General features: G+C 43.2%; 1 protein-coding gene across 1 annotated transcript; it reads left to right on the top strand.

Annotated features, from left to right (window-relative positions):
• Positions 1–14: 14 nt before the first annotated feature.
• Positions 15–15977, top strand: skiv2l (SKI2 homolog, superkiller viralicidic activity 2-like). Its single transcript, XM_046416970.1, has 29 exons — positions 15–171; positions 562–680; positions 1630–1751; positions 2406–2523; positions 2985–3099; positions 3212–3286; positions 3389–3442; positions 3537–3700; positions 4077–4232; positions 4442–4587; positions 6097–6243; positions 6333–6417; positions 6522–6628; positions 6765–6911; positions 7007–7103; positions 7193–7405; positions 7836–7946; positions 8127–8238; positions 8383–8501; positions 9344–9475; positions 9708–9845; positions 9947–10051; positions 10509–10644; positions 11091–11217; positions 11950–12160; positions 12992–13102; positions 13601–13819; positions 14288–14428; positions 15525–15977. The coding sequence occupies exons 1-29, from the start codon at positions 159–161 to the stop codon at positions 15723–15725; spliced, it is 3741 nt and encodes a 1246-aa protein (XP_046272926.1). The 5' UTR covers positions 15–158; the 3' UTR covers positions 15726–15977.
• The last annotated feature ends 93 nt before the right edge of the window (positions 15978–16070 follow it).

Here is a 16070-nt window from a genome sequence, read left to right on the forward strand (position 1 = left end):
GACAGGCGTCTGAAAATGTCTCACACTTCGGCAATTTGCATTTTTTTTTTTACGTTGTAGCTAGCTTGGTTTGGTAGCCACTTCCGCTTTGGCAACTTCCGAGGCGACAGCAGTAACTAGTTGGTGGCAACTTTTAGCTTTCAATTGCGAGTGGGGACATGGAAAGAATAAGTGAGTTGAGGCTTATCAAATGTCTTGTCAGTTTACATAAATATATATGTATGTATAATTGAAGCGCGTTTCATCTTTTCAATATGCCCCATTGTTGTCGCATGTGTGTTGATGATGTGGCTAATAGTGTAGCCAGTTTGCTGTCAATCAGTGCTCCACTCAGCAGCCCCATGGGTTATAGATTTAATATTTGACTATTCATACAGCGGCTGTATTAATGTAGATTCCGTCTTTTTTAAACACATACAGAGAATAATGAATTTTAATTAGCATTAGCATTCGCAGGGCTGCACCCTGTATGGATGTGGACCAGCAGCCTCAGTGTTATTGTGTTTCTTTAGTCCATTCATATTCTCTGTGTCTATTGTCGTTTCTCCCTCCTCTGTGCAGATGTGCCCCCCGCGGGCCCCATGGATCTGCCGCTGTCCCTGCTGGAGATGGGATGCTCTGGCAGGTTTGAGCTCATCACACACCCCGTGCCTGGCCAGCCTTTACCTCCACAGAGCACGGTCAGTGTGTCGCAGGATGACAGTGTCCTTTTACCCACACACTGTGCTAAAGAACAATTTTTGATGCACATACTTAACTTGAATGTTTCTGTTTCATGAAGCTTTATTCTTACACTCTGCTACACCTCAGAGGGAAATATTGTACTTTTTACTACATTTACAGACAGAAATAATACATATAAATATGTCATAAACTATGATGCATCGTTATAGATTAAATCATTTAACAGCATGCAAAGTATATTATGTAGACAAAAGTATTGACCATTACACCACCTGGGACTTTCATGACATCATATTCTAAATACACAGACAGCTTTGCAGCTATAACAGCTTCCACTGATCTGGCAAGGCTTTCCACAAGATTTTGTTTCTGTGGGAATTTTTTCCCATTCATGCAGTAGAGCATTTGTGAGGTCACACACTGATGTTGGACCAAAAGGCCTGGCTCACAATCTCTGTTCCAGTTCATCCCAAAGGTGTTGGATGGGGTTGAGGTCAGGACTCTGTGTGGGCCAGTCAGGTTCTTCCACACCAAACTCATCCAACCATGTCTTTATGGAGCTTTGCTTTGTGCACTGGGGCTCAGTCATGCTGGAATAGAAAAGGGCCTTCAACAAACTGTTGCCACATAGTTGGAAGCATAGCATTGTCCAAAATGTCTTGTTATGCTGAAACATTAAGATTTCCCTTCACTGGAAGTAAGGGGCCGAACCCAACCCCTGAAGAACAGCCCCATAAAGAGCAGTGTCTGAATACTTTTGTCTATATAGCGTGGCTGAAATGCTGAATACATTTTTAAGCATCTGTAATGATCCAGTCATATAACAAAACATCCAGAGAGCCATTTTTGCAGATGTCAAATACATATGTATTTGATATTTTGACAATACTTCTGTAAATATTACGATAGGTTACTGAATATCTGACTTTATCTTTCCCCCCACAGCTCCCTCATGGACTTCCTCCCACCAGCCTGAGCCTGGAGACAGAAGTACAGAAACGGTTTTTACAGGACCCCTCCTGGCTTCCTATACACGACACAGACTTTGCCTTCCAGAAGTTTCTCAAGTAGGTATTCCTATAAAAAAAACTTATTATTGCTAATTAAATAATGAACAGCATTTTGAGAATATGCACCACTGTAACGGATGATTGAAAATTAATATACAGTATCTCGTGTTTGGACAGCAGTTAGCAGAATTATAACCATTCCTGAGCAGATAAAGTGAAGACTTTAATGAAATTATGAGAATTAATTGAATTCAGATATTCCTGATTTGATCTGAGTTTTTCCACTTTGTTTTTAAATTGCTGTTTGCCGACGTACTTGATGTAATGACCAGGACATACAGTGGAACTAAACTCAAGGCAGTCTCAGTACTGTATCAAAGTCTGAGAGACTCAGAAGCTCAGTGGCAAGAGATCATAAGAGAAGTTTACATTATGGAGAGAATGACTCATCGGCTTAGGATGAGAGAAAAATGGCTTCATGATAAAGTGGGAGAAATGGATGCAGTACGACACAGTAAACGATTTGTAAGGATTGACTGATTCAAATGTCTGTACTTTATTTTGGATAATAGATACCGGCGGTAAGCCTGACTGTTATTCTGTTTATTGTTCTCTTCTTACCATATATGTTCTAATTTTATATCTCTACAAATAAAAATGACCGTTTTCCTCTGTGAGAAGATGTAAGTGTTGTGTTTTCGTCTTCACCAGAGTCACTCAGAGAGACGTTAACGTCGACTCTCTCCTCACCTGCACTCCGTCTCCGCTTCACTCTGGTCTCTCTGTGGTCAGAGATCCAACCACAGGGATGCTGCTGGACTTCACAGAGGTAGCTCACAAACACACCCGCTCACTCTTTCCCCTGTACTCTGATTATTTAATTATTCATAAAGAATACTGTCACCTAGAGCTGAAGCAACTAGTTGATCGACAGAATGTCCAGCTTCTCAAATGTGAATATTTCCTGCTTTTATTTGTTTCCGCTGTAATTGCACTTTGGTAAAATTGTGGTGAAGGTTCTTGACTATTTTCTGGTATTTTATAGATCATATAAATATAATATAATTGATTAATCAGGAAACTAATCGGTGCAAATGGGCAGTTTCAGCCCCAATGTCATCCTGTTTTAAAAGCTGTAATCGAAACTGAATTGTCTCCTGTGGTTTAACTTCTGCCCAATGAAGAATCCATCCATGTCAGTTCAAAAAAAGCACCTCTCGTGTCACATTAAGCAAAGTAAAGGTTAATTCAGAATCTTTTTGGTGTGGTCCATCTTTAATTCACCTTCAGGTGTTACTGGAGAACACTGGCCTGTCAGCAAAGAACTCGCTTTCATTTCAACGCCAACCCGGACCCCCGTCAGAAAGCCTTCGAGGAAGCAACACCAACTACCCCTTCCTGCCCGGTGAGATTTCTTTATTTAGGAGAATTTATCCTCCATGATTTACAAAGTCTTCCTTTAAGAAATGAGGTGTTTGCGCTTTGTCCTTATTACCTTCAAACATATTTGTTCACAGGAGGAATGGAGGAGCTTAGCCTGGACCAAATCAAGAAGAAATCCGACCTGGAGGAGGACGTGGATTTTGAGAATAGTGATTTTAAAATTTTGACTTGCACTACATGTGCCCTAATAATGAGACTTCTGTTCTGATTTTCGTTCTGTATGATTGAATTTCTCATTATTTGCCTCATAGATTTATTCAGAATCCCGCCTGGACTTCAAGCTGGGATGGACTTCACTGATAAAGGTCAGATATCATACATTCCTATTCAAGAAAAAAATCTTAGAGAGGTTAAAACATAATTATTTAACAGTTTTCTTTTTTAATTTGTATGGTGAAGATGCCAAGATAGCAAAGCCAGAAGTCAACCTCATGTCCCTCCTGTCCACGTTGGATGACATGACTGATTTGCAGCCTGAGGCAGAGGAGAAAGATGAAGGCAAAGACACTGAGGAAGCTCCCAAACTACTGAGAACAAACAGTCTTGAAGACCTGGACATCAAGGTTCTGCAGTTTGCTTGTTTCTTTTTGTTCTTAATGTAGAAATGTTGAGGATACTGACTAGAAACTGTGTTGATTAAAGCCTCTGAAGGCAGTGCAGTGTAGTTTTGACTGTTGGTGTCTGTTGTTGAATGACTGGAGGATGAGATTCACAAATGAAAGTCTTAAGCAAAACTATGTGTGCTTTATCGTTCATGTAGTCTCTTCTGACAGTTTTCAATCACATACATCCCGGTTAATTTTGCAAACTGACATCCTGCAGTCCTGCCTTCTCCAGACAGAAATACTGTTAGATACAACTGTGCCTCTGGCTAAACATTGGCTGCACTGAAATCTGGTTCTCCTCCTCCTCCTCCTCCTCTTCCTCCTCTGCCTTCAGGATGCTGTGTCATCCTCGTCTCCCCCAGAGAAAGGAAAAGATGAGAAATCAGAGCCAAAAGAGAACCCAGAGGAAACTAAGAAGTGGGCCATCCCTGTCAACATAACTTCACCCTGTGATGATTTCTATAAACGCATCCCCAACCCAGCTTTCAAGGTGGGTGTTCTAGTAATCACGCAGTGTGCCTAAGCTGTGAATTATTGGCTGTTTGGGCCTTTGTATATATGCAATCTTCAAAATGTCACACCTTCCTCCAAACTTATTTGTTGCCTCTGTGTTTCTCTGTATATGTGATGAATCATCGCATGAAAATCACTTTTGCGTGCTGGCTGAGCCTCCCGTTTCTCTGTCCTCCTCTGCTCCAGTGGCCGTTCGAGCTGGATGTTTTCCAGAAACAGGCTGTGCTGAGGCTGGAGGCGCACGACTCCGTGTTTGTCGCCGCGCACACGTCAGCTGGCAAAACAGTGGTGGCCGAGTACGCCATCGCTCTCTCCCAGAAACACATGACAAGGTGTGTATTTGTTGGTACAAATCAATTTCTCCTGCCCTCACTATGTGTCTGGGGTTGCTGTGAGCCAAACTCGATTCCAGTAAAGGCTGAAGACAACGGTTTGTCTTTTGAGGTTCTTACAGGAAGCAACTGTGAGACAGTGGAAACAGCGTAGGGATAGAAAACATCAAAGTCAGTGTGAACTTAGGATGAGATAAAATACTACAAACAAGTTTCTTTTTTAGCAAAGGAGTACACTTTCACCTTCACTATTCTCTGTCCTCTTCTTTCTCTCCCTTCACCCGGCCGACTATCAGCAGGACAGTTCTCCCTTGCGAGCCGGGTCCTTCTCAAGGTTTCTTCCTGTTAAAAGGGAGTTTTCCACTGTCTGCTTGCTCGGGGGTTCAGTCTCTGGGTCTCTGTAAAGCACCTAGAGACAATTTTGAATGTATAAGGTGCTATATAAATAAATAAATTGAAATTGAATTGAAATTGAAAATTCTCTGGATTAGTTAGCTGCTGTGATGTGCTTTCTATAGCACCTTGATGTATGAAAGGCAATGTCACAAATTTTACGGCTAATCTAAACTTTTGTTAATCCAGATTTATTGTTACTGTACTACTAAATTTTTGTAATTTCCAGGGTAAATAAGAACCTACTGAAATCGTGATTATATTCAGTTATTTTTGGATTTAAAGGTCTGAGGTTATTTTTCTTTTCTTTTATAACAGATAGAATAGTTTTATTTATTTACTCATTTATTTGCTTTGATTCTTCTTTATTCATTTTTTTCACTATCTAACACCAGGTAAATAAAATATATTTAGCAAACATATGGTTTTATTTGTGCTGGTCGGAGTTGTTCTCTGTTGCATCTTGACCAAACCCTGCAGTGATGTCACGGTGTACCGACACACCCGGCAGTACACTTCTACATCACCACAAGAAGGTGGATAGTTAATTGAGTGTAACATAACTCTTAAAGTTCTCATCTCATGTTATTTAAAGGACTGAAGTCACTCCACACAGCTTATGTCTCAAAAATGTCATTTTAAGAGTACTATACTACTACTAGAGATGTTATTTTAAGAGTGACGCAGTGCTTTTTTTTGGCAGAATCTAATAGTTTAAAAAGGGACTTTACCATCTAGGAGAATTTTGTCAACTCATATAGAAGCAGATAATCATTCGACTTGGCATGGCAAAGCATGAAAACTAATGACTAATTGGAAATAATAATGTGAAGCCCATGCAGTCAAACTTGCAGGGGAACTACGCTTGCTTTCTTTGAAGCTTCAAACTTTAGCTCATTAAAATGAAGCCTGTGCTGCTTATCTGTCAACCTGAAGGGCTTCTGCTCTCCCTGCATGCTGTTGTACTGTTTTCTACATAGAGATTTGCGTGAGGATTGTAGTTTACTTGGAGTAATACCCACAATTGTCTGTACTGTGTCAACATTTGCTTCCTCTTTTGTGCTTGGTTGAAGAATGTGCAACAGCAACTCTCCGTCTAATCTGGTGTTTTGACAGGACCATCTACACCTCTCCTATCAAAGCCCTGTCCAATCAGAAGTTCAGAGACTTTAAGAACACCTTTGGAGATGTTGGACTCCTGACGGGCGACGTCCAGATCAGTCCTGAATCTTCATGTCTCATTATGACTACTGAGATCCTCAGGTAGTCGGGCAGTTTGTTCTGAATGTTAAACTCAGGTTGTCATTAAAACTGGACAAGCTTTTAGATGTCTTGCTCCTGCACTCCTTCAGGTCCATGCTTTACAACGGGTCAGAGGTCATCAGAGACTTGGAGTGGGTGATCTTTGACGAGGTTCACTACATCAACGACGCAGAGGTCAGGAACCGCTTCCTGTGTATTTCATTTAAATGACTAAATGTTGAATATCGAGAATAACAGTTCTTCTTCCCTCCTTTATCATTCTTTTGTTTTTCCGTCAGAGGGGAGTTGTGTGGGAGGAGGTTTTGATTATGCTTCCAGATCACGTCAGCATCATTCTCCTTAGTGCCACTGTGCCAAATGCCCTGGAGTTTAGTGAGTGGATCGGGTAGGTGCAGCGCGTCCGCTGAATGTTAAGGGAGCCTCTTGTGGAAACATTCGACAAAGTAGGACACAAGGTTTTGATATTAATCACATTTTTATTATCTTTTGAACATCTCCCACTCTTCCCCCATTAATATCAGTCGTATAAAGAAGAGACACATTTACGTGATCAGCACAATGAAGAGACCTGTGCCTTTGGAGCATTATCTGTACACTGGCAACAGCACCAAGACTCAGAAAGAGATGTTTCTCCTGGTGGATGCTGTAGGCAACTTCCTCACAAAAGGGTACGACTTTTTTTTTCTCATCTGTTGCTGTGTGGTGCCGGTAAAAAAAAAAAAAAAAAAGATTAAATCCATTGCTCATGAAACTTGTTGTTCAGGTACTATGCAGCTGTTGATGCCAAGAAGGAGCGCACCAGCAAACACGCCCAATCATTTGGCACGAAAAATACTTCCCAAAACACATCAGCTAGTCAGGTAATTCCCTTCCTTTCTGTTCTGTCACTTCACTGCTTTTTGACTTTTCTCTAACAGCGTCGTCATGCTTCATGTTCTCGTCCCTGCAGGACCGAGCGGTGTGGCTGACTCTCCTGCACTTCCTGTCCCAGCGGCAGCAGACGCCGGTGGTTGCGTTTACCTTCTCGCGGACACGCTGTGACGAGAACGCCCGCTCGCTGGAGTCCATGGACCTGACCACCTCCATAGAGAAGGCCGAGATCCACTCGTTCTTCCAGAAGAGCCTGAGTCGCCTGCGAGGGGGAGACCGTCAGCTGCCTCAGGTGAGGAAGAGTGGACTTAGCCCTTAGATTTTCTGCCCTCAGGCTTTCAATACAGGCAGCAGAGACTGACAGCACCCCACAGTTTAATATATTGATCACCAGGCACGGATAGAAAAAGATTCTCTACATTGATGGTCCATAACCTACACTGGGCAACTAATGTGTTGTTGGCTCCAAATAAAAACTGAAAATGGTGAGAATGTGAACTGTATAAATCACACTCATGATAAGATAAAAATAAGAATTAAAATAAGATAAAAACCCATTTAAAAAGGCTTTTTATAAAACTACAATCTCAGTCACTTATCCCTTGAACATCACAGTGAAACAGCTCCCCTCCGTAGTGACGATGGCTGACGTGTATCTGGAGTTTATCCTTAATTCTGTATTGACAGTAAACGTGATGCTAACTCAGAAATGCCATGTGTAGATCTTGCTCATGAGGAACCTGCTGAAGCGGGGAATAGCAGTCCATCATAGCGGGATCCTGCCGATACTGAAGGAGGTCACCGAGATGCTCTTTTCGCGAGGTCTCGTGAAGGTGAGTCCGATAAGAGAAGATATTGAACACCATTGGAGTGTTAGAAACGGACGACGTGGTAATCGCAAATCAAATAAATAAAAGCTAAAAAGATCAAAACCTATTCATCCGCTACATGAAGCATGATCTACAAAGACGCTGGCTCACAGATGGTTAAAACAATACCCCTGTATCTCCCAGGTGCTGTTTGCCACCGAGACCTTTGCAATGGGAGTGAATATGCCCGCCAGGACTGTGGTGTTCGACAGCATCAGGAAACACGACGGGACCGGCTTTAGAAATCTGCTGCCAGGTTTGGTGCTCTCCGTCTCTCCTGCTCTGTGGCCTCCTCTCTTTCATCTGAAGCAACAGTTTATGATGCTCTTTCATCTCTGAGGATGAATTGCCGTGGAGGAATATTTGCACGTCTCTTTTATGTTCTGAACTGCGCTTTCAGGTGAGTACGTTCAGATGGCGGGCAGAGCGGGCAGGAGAGGCTTGGACGCCACTGGCACCGTCATCATACTGTGTAAGGCTGGAGTTCACGAGATGGCAGATCTGCATGTCATGATGCTGGTGAGGCCTGCCGTGGTTTATTGCGAGATGTTTATGTTCTCTTAAAGCAGAGCTCAGCCTCCTGTTTGTTTTGGCTGCGCGTCCAGGAAGGTGTTGCTGGGTTATTCATTTAACATTTAATTACACAGTTGAGTGGGTTATTCTAACTCGCGTTCCCTCAGTGCCAGTAAGGAGAGGAGTGTTTCGATTTCAGTGTTCTCTTCAACAGCAATGATTCTCCTTTATTTCTGACAGGAGCTTCATCTTCTCCATTAAATGTTTAAACGCCTTATTTGCGTTCACGCTCTTTGCATCCCAGTCGTTTTCAAGGAGTGATTACATCGGCAAGTCTCATATTGTTTTAAATATAAAGAAAGTAAAAATACGTTTTTAAATAAACCTGGAATTGCAGACCAGCAAGAAAAGTAAATTCCTGGCATTAAAGGAAAAGCCTGTCTTTTTTTGTTTTGTTTTGGGCAATAAATCCCGTGAAAAGACCAAAACTTAAAAAAAAAAACAAATGGCAAGTACAAAATAATAAAATAGCAAACATCCTCTGGTTTGACATTCCAATTCATATTATTGTAAGGTGAATATTTTTGGGTCCTGGTCGGACAAAACATCTGAAGGAATTATCTTTGACATTGATTTTAGCCCCATCAGTAGTGAAAGAATATATCAGCCTTACTTCATACTACAAAGGATTGGTTTTCTTCACAGATGATTAGTTGTATATTAAGGAGTCTGTGTACTCATGTCGCACTGAAATAAGTCGAGTGTTGGCAGAAGACAAACGTCTTGTAATGTTAAAGCACGTAGTTATGCAGTGACATTTCTTTAAATGATGTCATCCTCTGGCTCAGGGTAAACCGACCATCCTCCAGTCCCAGTTCAGACTTACCTACACTATGATCCTCAACCTGCTGCGAGTTGAGGCCCTCCGTGTGACCGACATGATGAGGAGGAGCTTTTCTGAAAACCACAGGGACACTCAGGTAACATGCTGCACACCTGAGGTTCATCAGGTAGAAACAATACGTGCAGTTATAAAGGAACAGAGACATTTTTCTGTGTAGCTGCAGCTTAATTTCAATTCTCTTTCTGTCCTCCTCCTCAGTCTTTTTTTCTCACATCTTCCTTGAGTCATGACAACCAGCAAATGCGTTACATAATCTCTCCACGTCCTCTCCTCTTCTTCTCTTCCTTCTCCTCTTCCTCTTGTTGAAGGCCCACGAGAAGAGGATCAGCCAGCTGAAGCAAACGCTGTCCTCTCTGCCTCTTCTGGACACAGAAGGTCAGCTGTCCGACCTCTTGCCTTACTACCACACGGTGACTGAGTTAAGAGCCACCACTGGAGCCCTCCAGGTATAAAAACACACATACACACACACACACACAGAGGACATAGATTGAATTCACGCCGCATTGATCCTGCCACGTTTCCTCCCTGCTGTCTCTGGTTTCAGCGTGCCATTCTAGAGTCGGTCAACGGGCTGAAGGCTCTGTCGGTGGGTCGGGTTGTGGTGGTGAACAACAAGCAGCACCTCAACGCTCTGGCTGTAATCCTACAGGTAGATTTGTGCGTGTGTGTGTGTTTTTCATGGTGGCTTGAACAGCAGCAGCAGATGAAGACATAAATATTTTGTAAAATTGAGCTGATTTAACTGCTTCCTGAAATCCTGCAAAGTGAAAACATGTTGTAGGACAGCCTGCTGTGCTGAATCCCGGCCTGAAATGGCATTGATTTAGTTAATATATTAAGATGAAAATGAACATTTAAAGATAACATGCTGTCTTTCTGTCTCCAGCTTGTGTAATATGAAGTGATGTCCTGCAGTAAGAGCTTCCAGCTACTAGTATTTCATTTAGCTTTGATTAATTTAATCTTATTTTTAAATCAGGTAAATCCTACTTTGACTGGAATCCTGTTTTCGTAAACTGACTCCATAAAATGTAGCTGACAAAACAATAATTATAATTTATTATGATTTATTCCCGGTTCTTACGTCCGTCTCCTCTCCATGCCAGGTGTCCAATGACTCTGTGAATCGCACCTTCACTGCTCTCATCATCTGTGAGAAGGGCAACGAGGAAGGGGGAGGAAAAGGCAACAACAGCGACGCTTATCCTCATCTCCACAACACGGCTCTCTTCATACCTGAAGGTCAGTCGATGGCCAAGTGGACAGAACAGGCTGACGCACGTAGTCTGGTTTTGTTTTTTCTCTTTGTTTCTACCGTGAAACCTTCTGTACGTTCATTAAAACCACCCACTCACATTTACATTTCAGGCTTCCGCAAAGCAAATACTGAGCGTGTTTGATGCTTTCGTTGTATTTTTGTATTGTATTTGTATTTATTGTACTCATCTCTTCCAACTGCACCTTCTCCCCTAACAACCCTAACCCTCTAACACCCCCCCACTCTGTCATGTTCTCCTGCTTTCCACTCTTGCTCTTCTACTTAAGCACTTTTAATTATGTTTTAGCTCTTATTGCTTTAGTCTAATTCTATTGTACTGAAACTTGTTGTTACTCATTCTGTAAGTCGCTTTGGATAAAAGCGTCTGCTAAATGAAGCGTAATGTAATGTGTAATGTGTTTTTTGTCAGGTTCTTGTAGCCACACGGTGCAGAAATTGAAGCTTGAGGACATCTCAGCCATCACAGTGAAAACTCTCAAAGTGATTCCAGAAAGGATCATTGACAACTACAACAAGAGGCAACAGCCACGATTCAGGTGTGTGTGAATGAGCTTGGCTGATATCTTCAGTTTAATGGGGGATTGGGGTCCCTAATCATATTAAAATCTGTAAATATTGCACCTTGCAGTAAGTGGGTCTGTTCTTTTTGTTTGCACATGCATGAGGATATATGGACAGGCAGCACGATTCACATGTTACCAGGGGTTTCACACCAGACTGACAGCTGGTGGTGGGAAAGCACCAAGAAAAACCTCAACAGAGGCAGAGAAGAAGAAGACTGATGACTAGTAAACACTGATGTAAACAAAACAGTATTGAAAATGCTATGAATAAATCAGCCTTGCAGATGTTTTATAAAGGAGGAAGTGCACTCAACGTGTTTGTCAGACCTTAAGGATATGCCCTGTTTCAATGAAAGCACTGAATGGAAATGTTAACTTTTGAGACTCCAAAGAGCAGTTTTTAATCATTAAAAGTCCAACAAACAAAAGTGAGCCCACATGCAAAATATAAGAATAAAACTCAAGTCAAACGGTCAAAAACAACAAATGATTGTGCAAGTCCACACCTTCACTGTTAGTTGAGAAATAAAACACATTTTAAGCTGTTCTAAAATGTTTTGTAAGGTTTCTTCATTTTTAACACGATGAAGGATATTTGTGTGTAGCTACTTTGATTAAATGGCCCTCTGTGAGCTATAAAGACCATTCAGTTATCCCTCTTGCAGCCCTCTTTTTCATTGTCTCCTTAACCCTCTCATCTTTCAGGCTCGACCCTCCTGGCCAGGCCATCTCCACGGCGACCCAGGAGCTCTTGCGACTGGCCGAGGCCAACCCCGACGGCATGGCGAGCCTCGACCCCGTGAACGACCTGCAGCTGAAGAGCGTCGATGTGGTGGAGGGCTCCATGAGGCTCCGCGTGCTGCAAGACAGCCTCAAAGAGTTCAACTGCATCCACTCGCCCACGTTCCCAGAGCAGGTGCGTGTTTGTTCTTGGTAATCACAGAGGCAGTCTTTGAAGAAAGCGCTCTTCTTATGTTCATTATTTCATTATTTATATTCGTGAGATGATGCAGATGAATGACGAGGCAAGTGTTTTATTTCACTGTTTGTTAATAAAGACATCAAATTCTTTTGTGCAGCAATCGCATATTTATGCAGCTGATTTCACCATACCCTTATATAAGACACGTTGCAGCCGGCCCCCTTTTGATGCCTCCTCTTATCTTTCTTTTCACTCCAGCATCACTTCCCTTTCATCCCTCTGTCATTCCTCCTCTAGTTTCATGATAATACCATCAAACTCTACCACAACATTTCTGATTTTGTGTATCCTGTCTTCCCAGCAGCCTCACCGAGGAGATAAGATGCGAGAATCGGAGCCGGCTGTTTCTATAATTACCCATATAGGCTCATAGCTGCAGCTCATGGCTGTCTCACAGGCACAGCGTGTCATTCGAGCCATCTCACGCACACTCGCACACGCAAGCGCTCTCGTTACTCTGCAAGATAACAAGCTCTCACTTGCAGTATTGCTGTCTCCTCTCATTGCTGTAGGTTCACGCTTCCCTGTGTCTTTATTAGTGTGTGTATTATAAGCCGACAGTTAATGCTTTATGCTCTACAATGCAAGCTGTTAGTATAAAGTACTTGGCCTCAGTGGGTTTTTGTAACATATTTACAGCGAGACTTTTTCTGTTGTTATTCTGAAATGAGTGCTGTTGTTGTTTTCTTAAGTAACCACAGTGTGTGTGTGTGTGTGTGTGTGTGTGTGTGTGTGTGTGTGTGTGTGTGTGTGTGTGTGTTTCAGTTTGCTCGGGTTAAAGAGAGGATGAGTGTGCAGGAGGAGCTGGACAGGCTGCTCTTCCTGGTGTCGGACCAGTCGCTGTCTCTGCTCCCTGAATACCACCAGAGGATCAAGGTTTGGATCAGACGTTTGGTTCTGACCTGTTTCTGTCAGAGCGGTTTTATTTCCCAGAATAAGGTCACTTCAGTCCTGCAGAGTTCAGTTTATTTATTTAAACTGGAATCTCTGAGCTGAGTTCTATCCCTGCCAACACGGCCATTTAATTTAACTCAAGTTAAAAAAGTAGGATTGTTAAGGGCTGAAAACTGAGTGACAAACGACGAAATATTGAGAAATAATGCTATACAACGTAGAAGGTATTGCTATAAAACAGAAATATCGCTTAGACATAAGCTGTTCTGATTTGACTTTATATCTGTGGCTGAATTTGAGCAAACAGATGTGACAGAAGAATGTGAATAATTCAGGCGAACGTGACTTTTACTTCCCTGTACTCTGCTTTTTACTTTTCTTTTGTGTAGTTTTTTCTGCTCAGTGCAGCCCAACTGCCCCCCTATTGATCCTGAACAAACACATTCAGAGGTTTATTTTCCCCGCTGGTCTGCCTCTCAGGTGCTGCAGTCCCTCCAGTACATCGACAGCAGCGGTGCGGTGCAGCTGAAAGGCCGCGTAGCCTGTCAGATCAGCAGCCACGAGCTGCTGCTTACCGAGCTGCTGTTCGAGAACGTCCTGAGCCCGCTGGCGCCTGAGGAGAGCGCCGCCCTGCTGTCCTGTTTGGTCTTCACACAGAACACGCAGGTGGAGCCGCACATCACCAACACACTGCAGGAGGTAAGGAGGAAGTGTGTGTTGGCATACTGCATTATGTCTGCGTTATATCACGTTGTACTTGTGCGGGTTTGATGCGTAGGGCACTTCTCCTGACTCACCACAATTCACTCACTCACTTACTAGTTCGTTCATGTGGTCTCTCTCTGTCAAATACGCTTTTGATGTGTCAGTGTGTGTCGTGAACGGCCTGCGATACATGAAACTGCTTTATGAGCGCCTAAATTAGTGATGACCCAAGCTCTGTAGACCTGCGACAGCAGAGCAGGAACACCACGGTACGATTTGTGAAACAGATTTCTTGGACGCAAACACCAAGAGGAGAGAGAGCGATGCATTCATGGGTCACCTGTAAAAGTAAAGTCTGTCTTCCAAGCTTAACTAACTCGTTGACATCTGTTCCTACATCTCTCTCTCTCTCTCTCCCCCTCTCTCCCTCCCTCTCTGTGTCTCTTTTTCATTTTCTTTCAGGGCATCGATCGCGTGCTGTCAGTGGCGCAGCGAATTGGAGAGCTGCAGAGGGATTGTGGGATACCCCAGACAGCTGAGGAGTTTGTAGGCCAGTTCAAGTTTGGCCTGACAGAAGTGGTGTACTGCTGGGCCAGAGGCATGGTGAGGTTTAAACTCAGTTATTGTTTATTCTGACCCTTTTACACCTGGTACACTATATAATGTACCAGGTGTATAGCTGCAGCTATACACCTGGTACATTATATAGTTAAAAGTATCCAGACACTTGTCTTTATGGGGCTGTTTTTCAGAGGTTGGGCTCGGCCCCTCCAGTGAAGGGAAATCTTAATGCTTCAGCATACCAAGACATTTTGGACAATGCTATGCTTCCAACTTTGTGGCGGCAGGTTTAATGGTCAGGTGCCCCAATACTTTTGTCTATGGAGTGTAATGGCATGAAGTGTGTATCTGGATGAGGAAAAACATTTAAGGGGAGCTCAGCTTTTTTGAGTTTTTCCAAACTTTTGCTCATTTCAACCCGATGAATTTCCCCTTTTCATGAGGAAGTGTGCATCTGAGAGGTTTGAGCTAATCAACACCCAAAAAATCACCATACAAGACTTCCTGTCACGCAGTGTTTGTGTTTATAAAGAACTTCACACTGCAAAGCTTCTCTTCCTTCTGCCAGTAATCAGCAGACAAAAGGTATTAAGTTTAGCAGTGTTATAAATCAATTATTGATAGTGCAGCTGCCAGTGACGTGTGGGCATAAGACAAAAAGCAAAGCGGTCCATGAAAGGTGTTAAAGGGGACAAGACAGTCTCTGAGATGTTAGACGAGGGGTTTTTATGGCACACGGTAGGCGATGTTCTGCAGAGAGACCCTGAGGCGGCTCAGTGCAGAGAAAGAGAGAGAACATAACAACTGCTGAACTGTATGAGATGAAAACATAAAAACCTCTCAACACACTCACGAGCCGTGATGATGACATGTTGAACAGAATATTCATTTCATATTTATTTGTCATTTAAACTTCCTGTTAGTCATCCGGAGACGTGTCGCCCCTTGGAGATGCCCGGGTTGGGAATGTCTTCACTATGTTTTGTCACACAGCATTCAGCCCTCATTTACCGAACTGTTTGAGATCTCAAAGTGTGGATGTAGGGTGGTTTATTCTGTCGTTTCCTTCCGAACTTTGCCTCCTTGTCTGTCACATCTCACGCTCTCTGGTCCTCATCCTTCCTCTGTCCCACCACAGCCGTTCGCGGACATCGCCCAGCTGACAGACGTCCAGGAGGGCACGGTGGTGCGCTGCATCCAGCGCCTGGACGAGGTGCTCAAGGAGGTGCGACAGGCCGCCCGCATCGTGGGAGACTCCGTCCTGGGGAGCAAGATGGAGAAGGCCTCCCTGGCCATCCGCAGGGACATCGTCTTCACCGCCTCCCTGTACACCCACTGAGACATGGAGGGGGGGGAATGATGCCCGCAGCCGAGTGCTTCTTTGTGTGAAAGGTGTGAGAAAGATGGAGATGTATGGGGGAGGTAAAGAGATGCTGTATGTGCCTACCAAACATGTTGATGTTTACACGAAAACTCCTGACCAGAAAGAAGGGAATGATTTTAACCAACAGACCAAACTACAGACTCTGTGGGAAAGAGCATGAAATCTGGATTGTAATTTATTGTACAGTAATAAAATCCACCAACACGATGCAGTGTCCTTTTTTTTCTTCTCAGGTATTTGTAGAAATTAAAATGCTCTGGTTCCATGCATCATAAGCAGCTTCCTGTGAATAAAGTCCAC

This window comes from Scatophagus argus, chromosome 17, assembly GCF_020382885.2.
Source record: "Scatophagus argus isolate fScaArg1 chromosome 17, fScaArg1.pri, whole genome shotgun sequence".
Classification (NCBI taxonomy): Eukaryota; Metazoa; Chordata; class Actinopteri; family Scatophagidae; genus Scatophagus; species Scatophagus argus.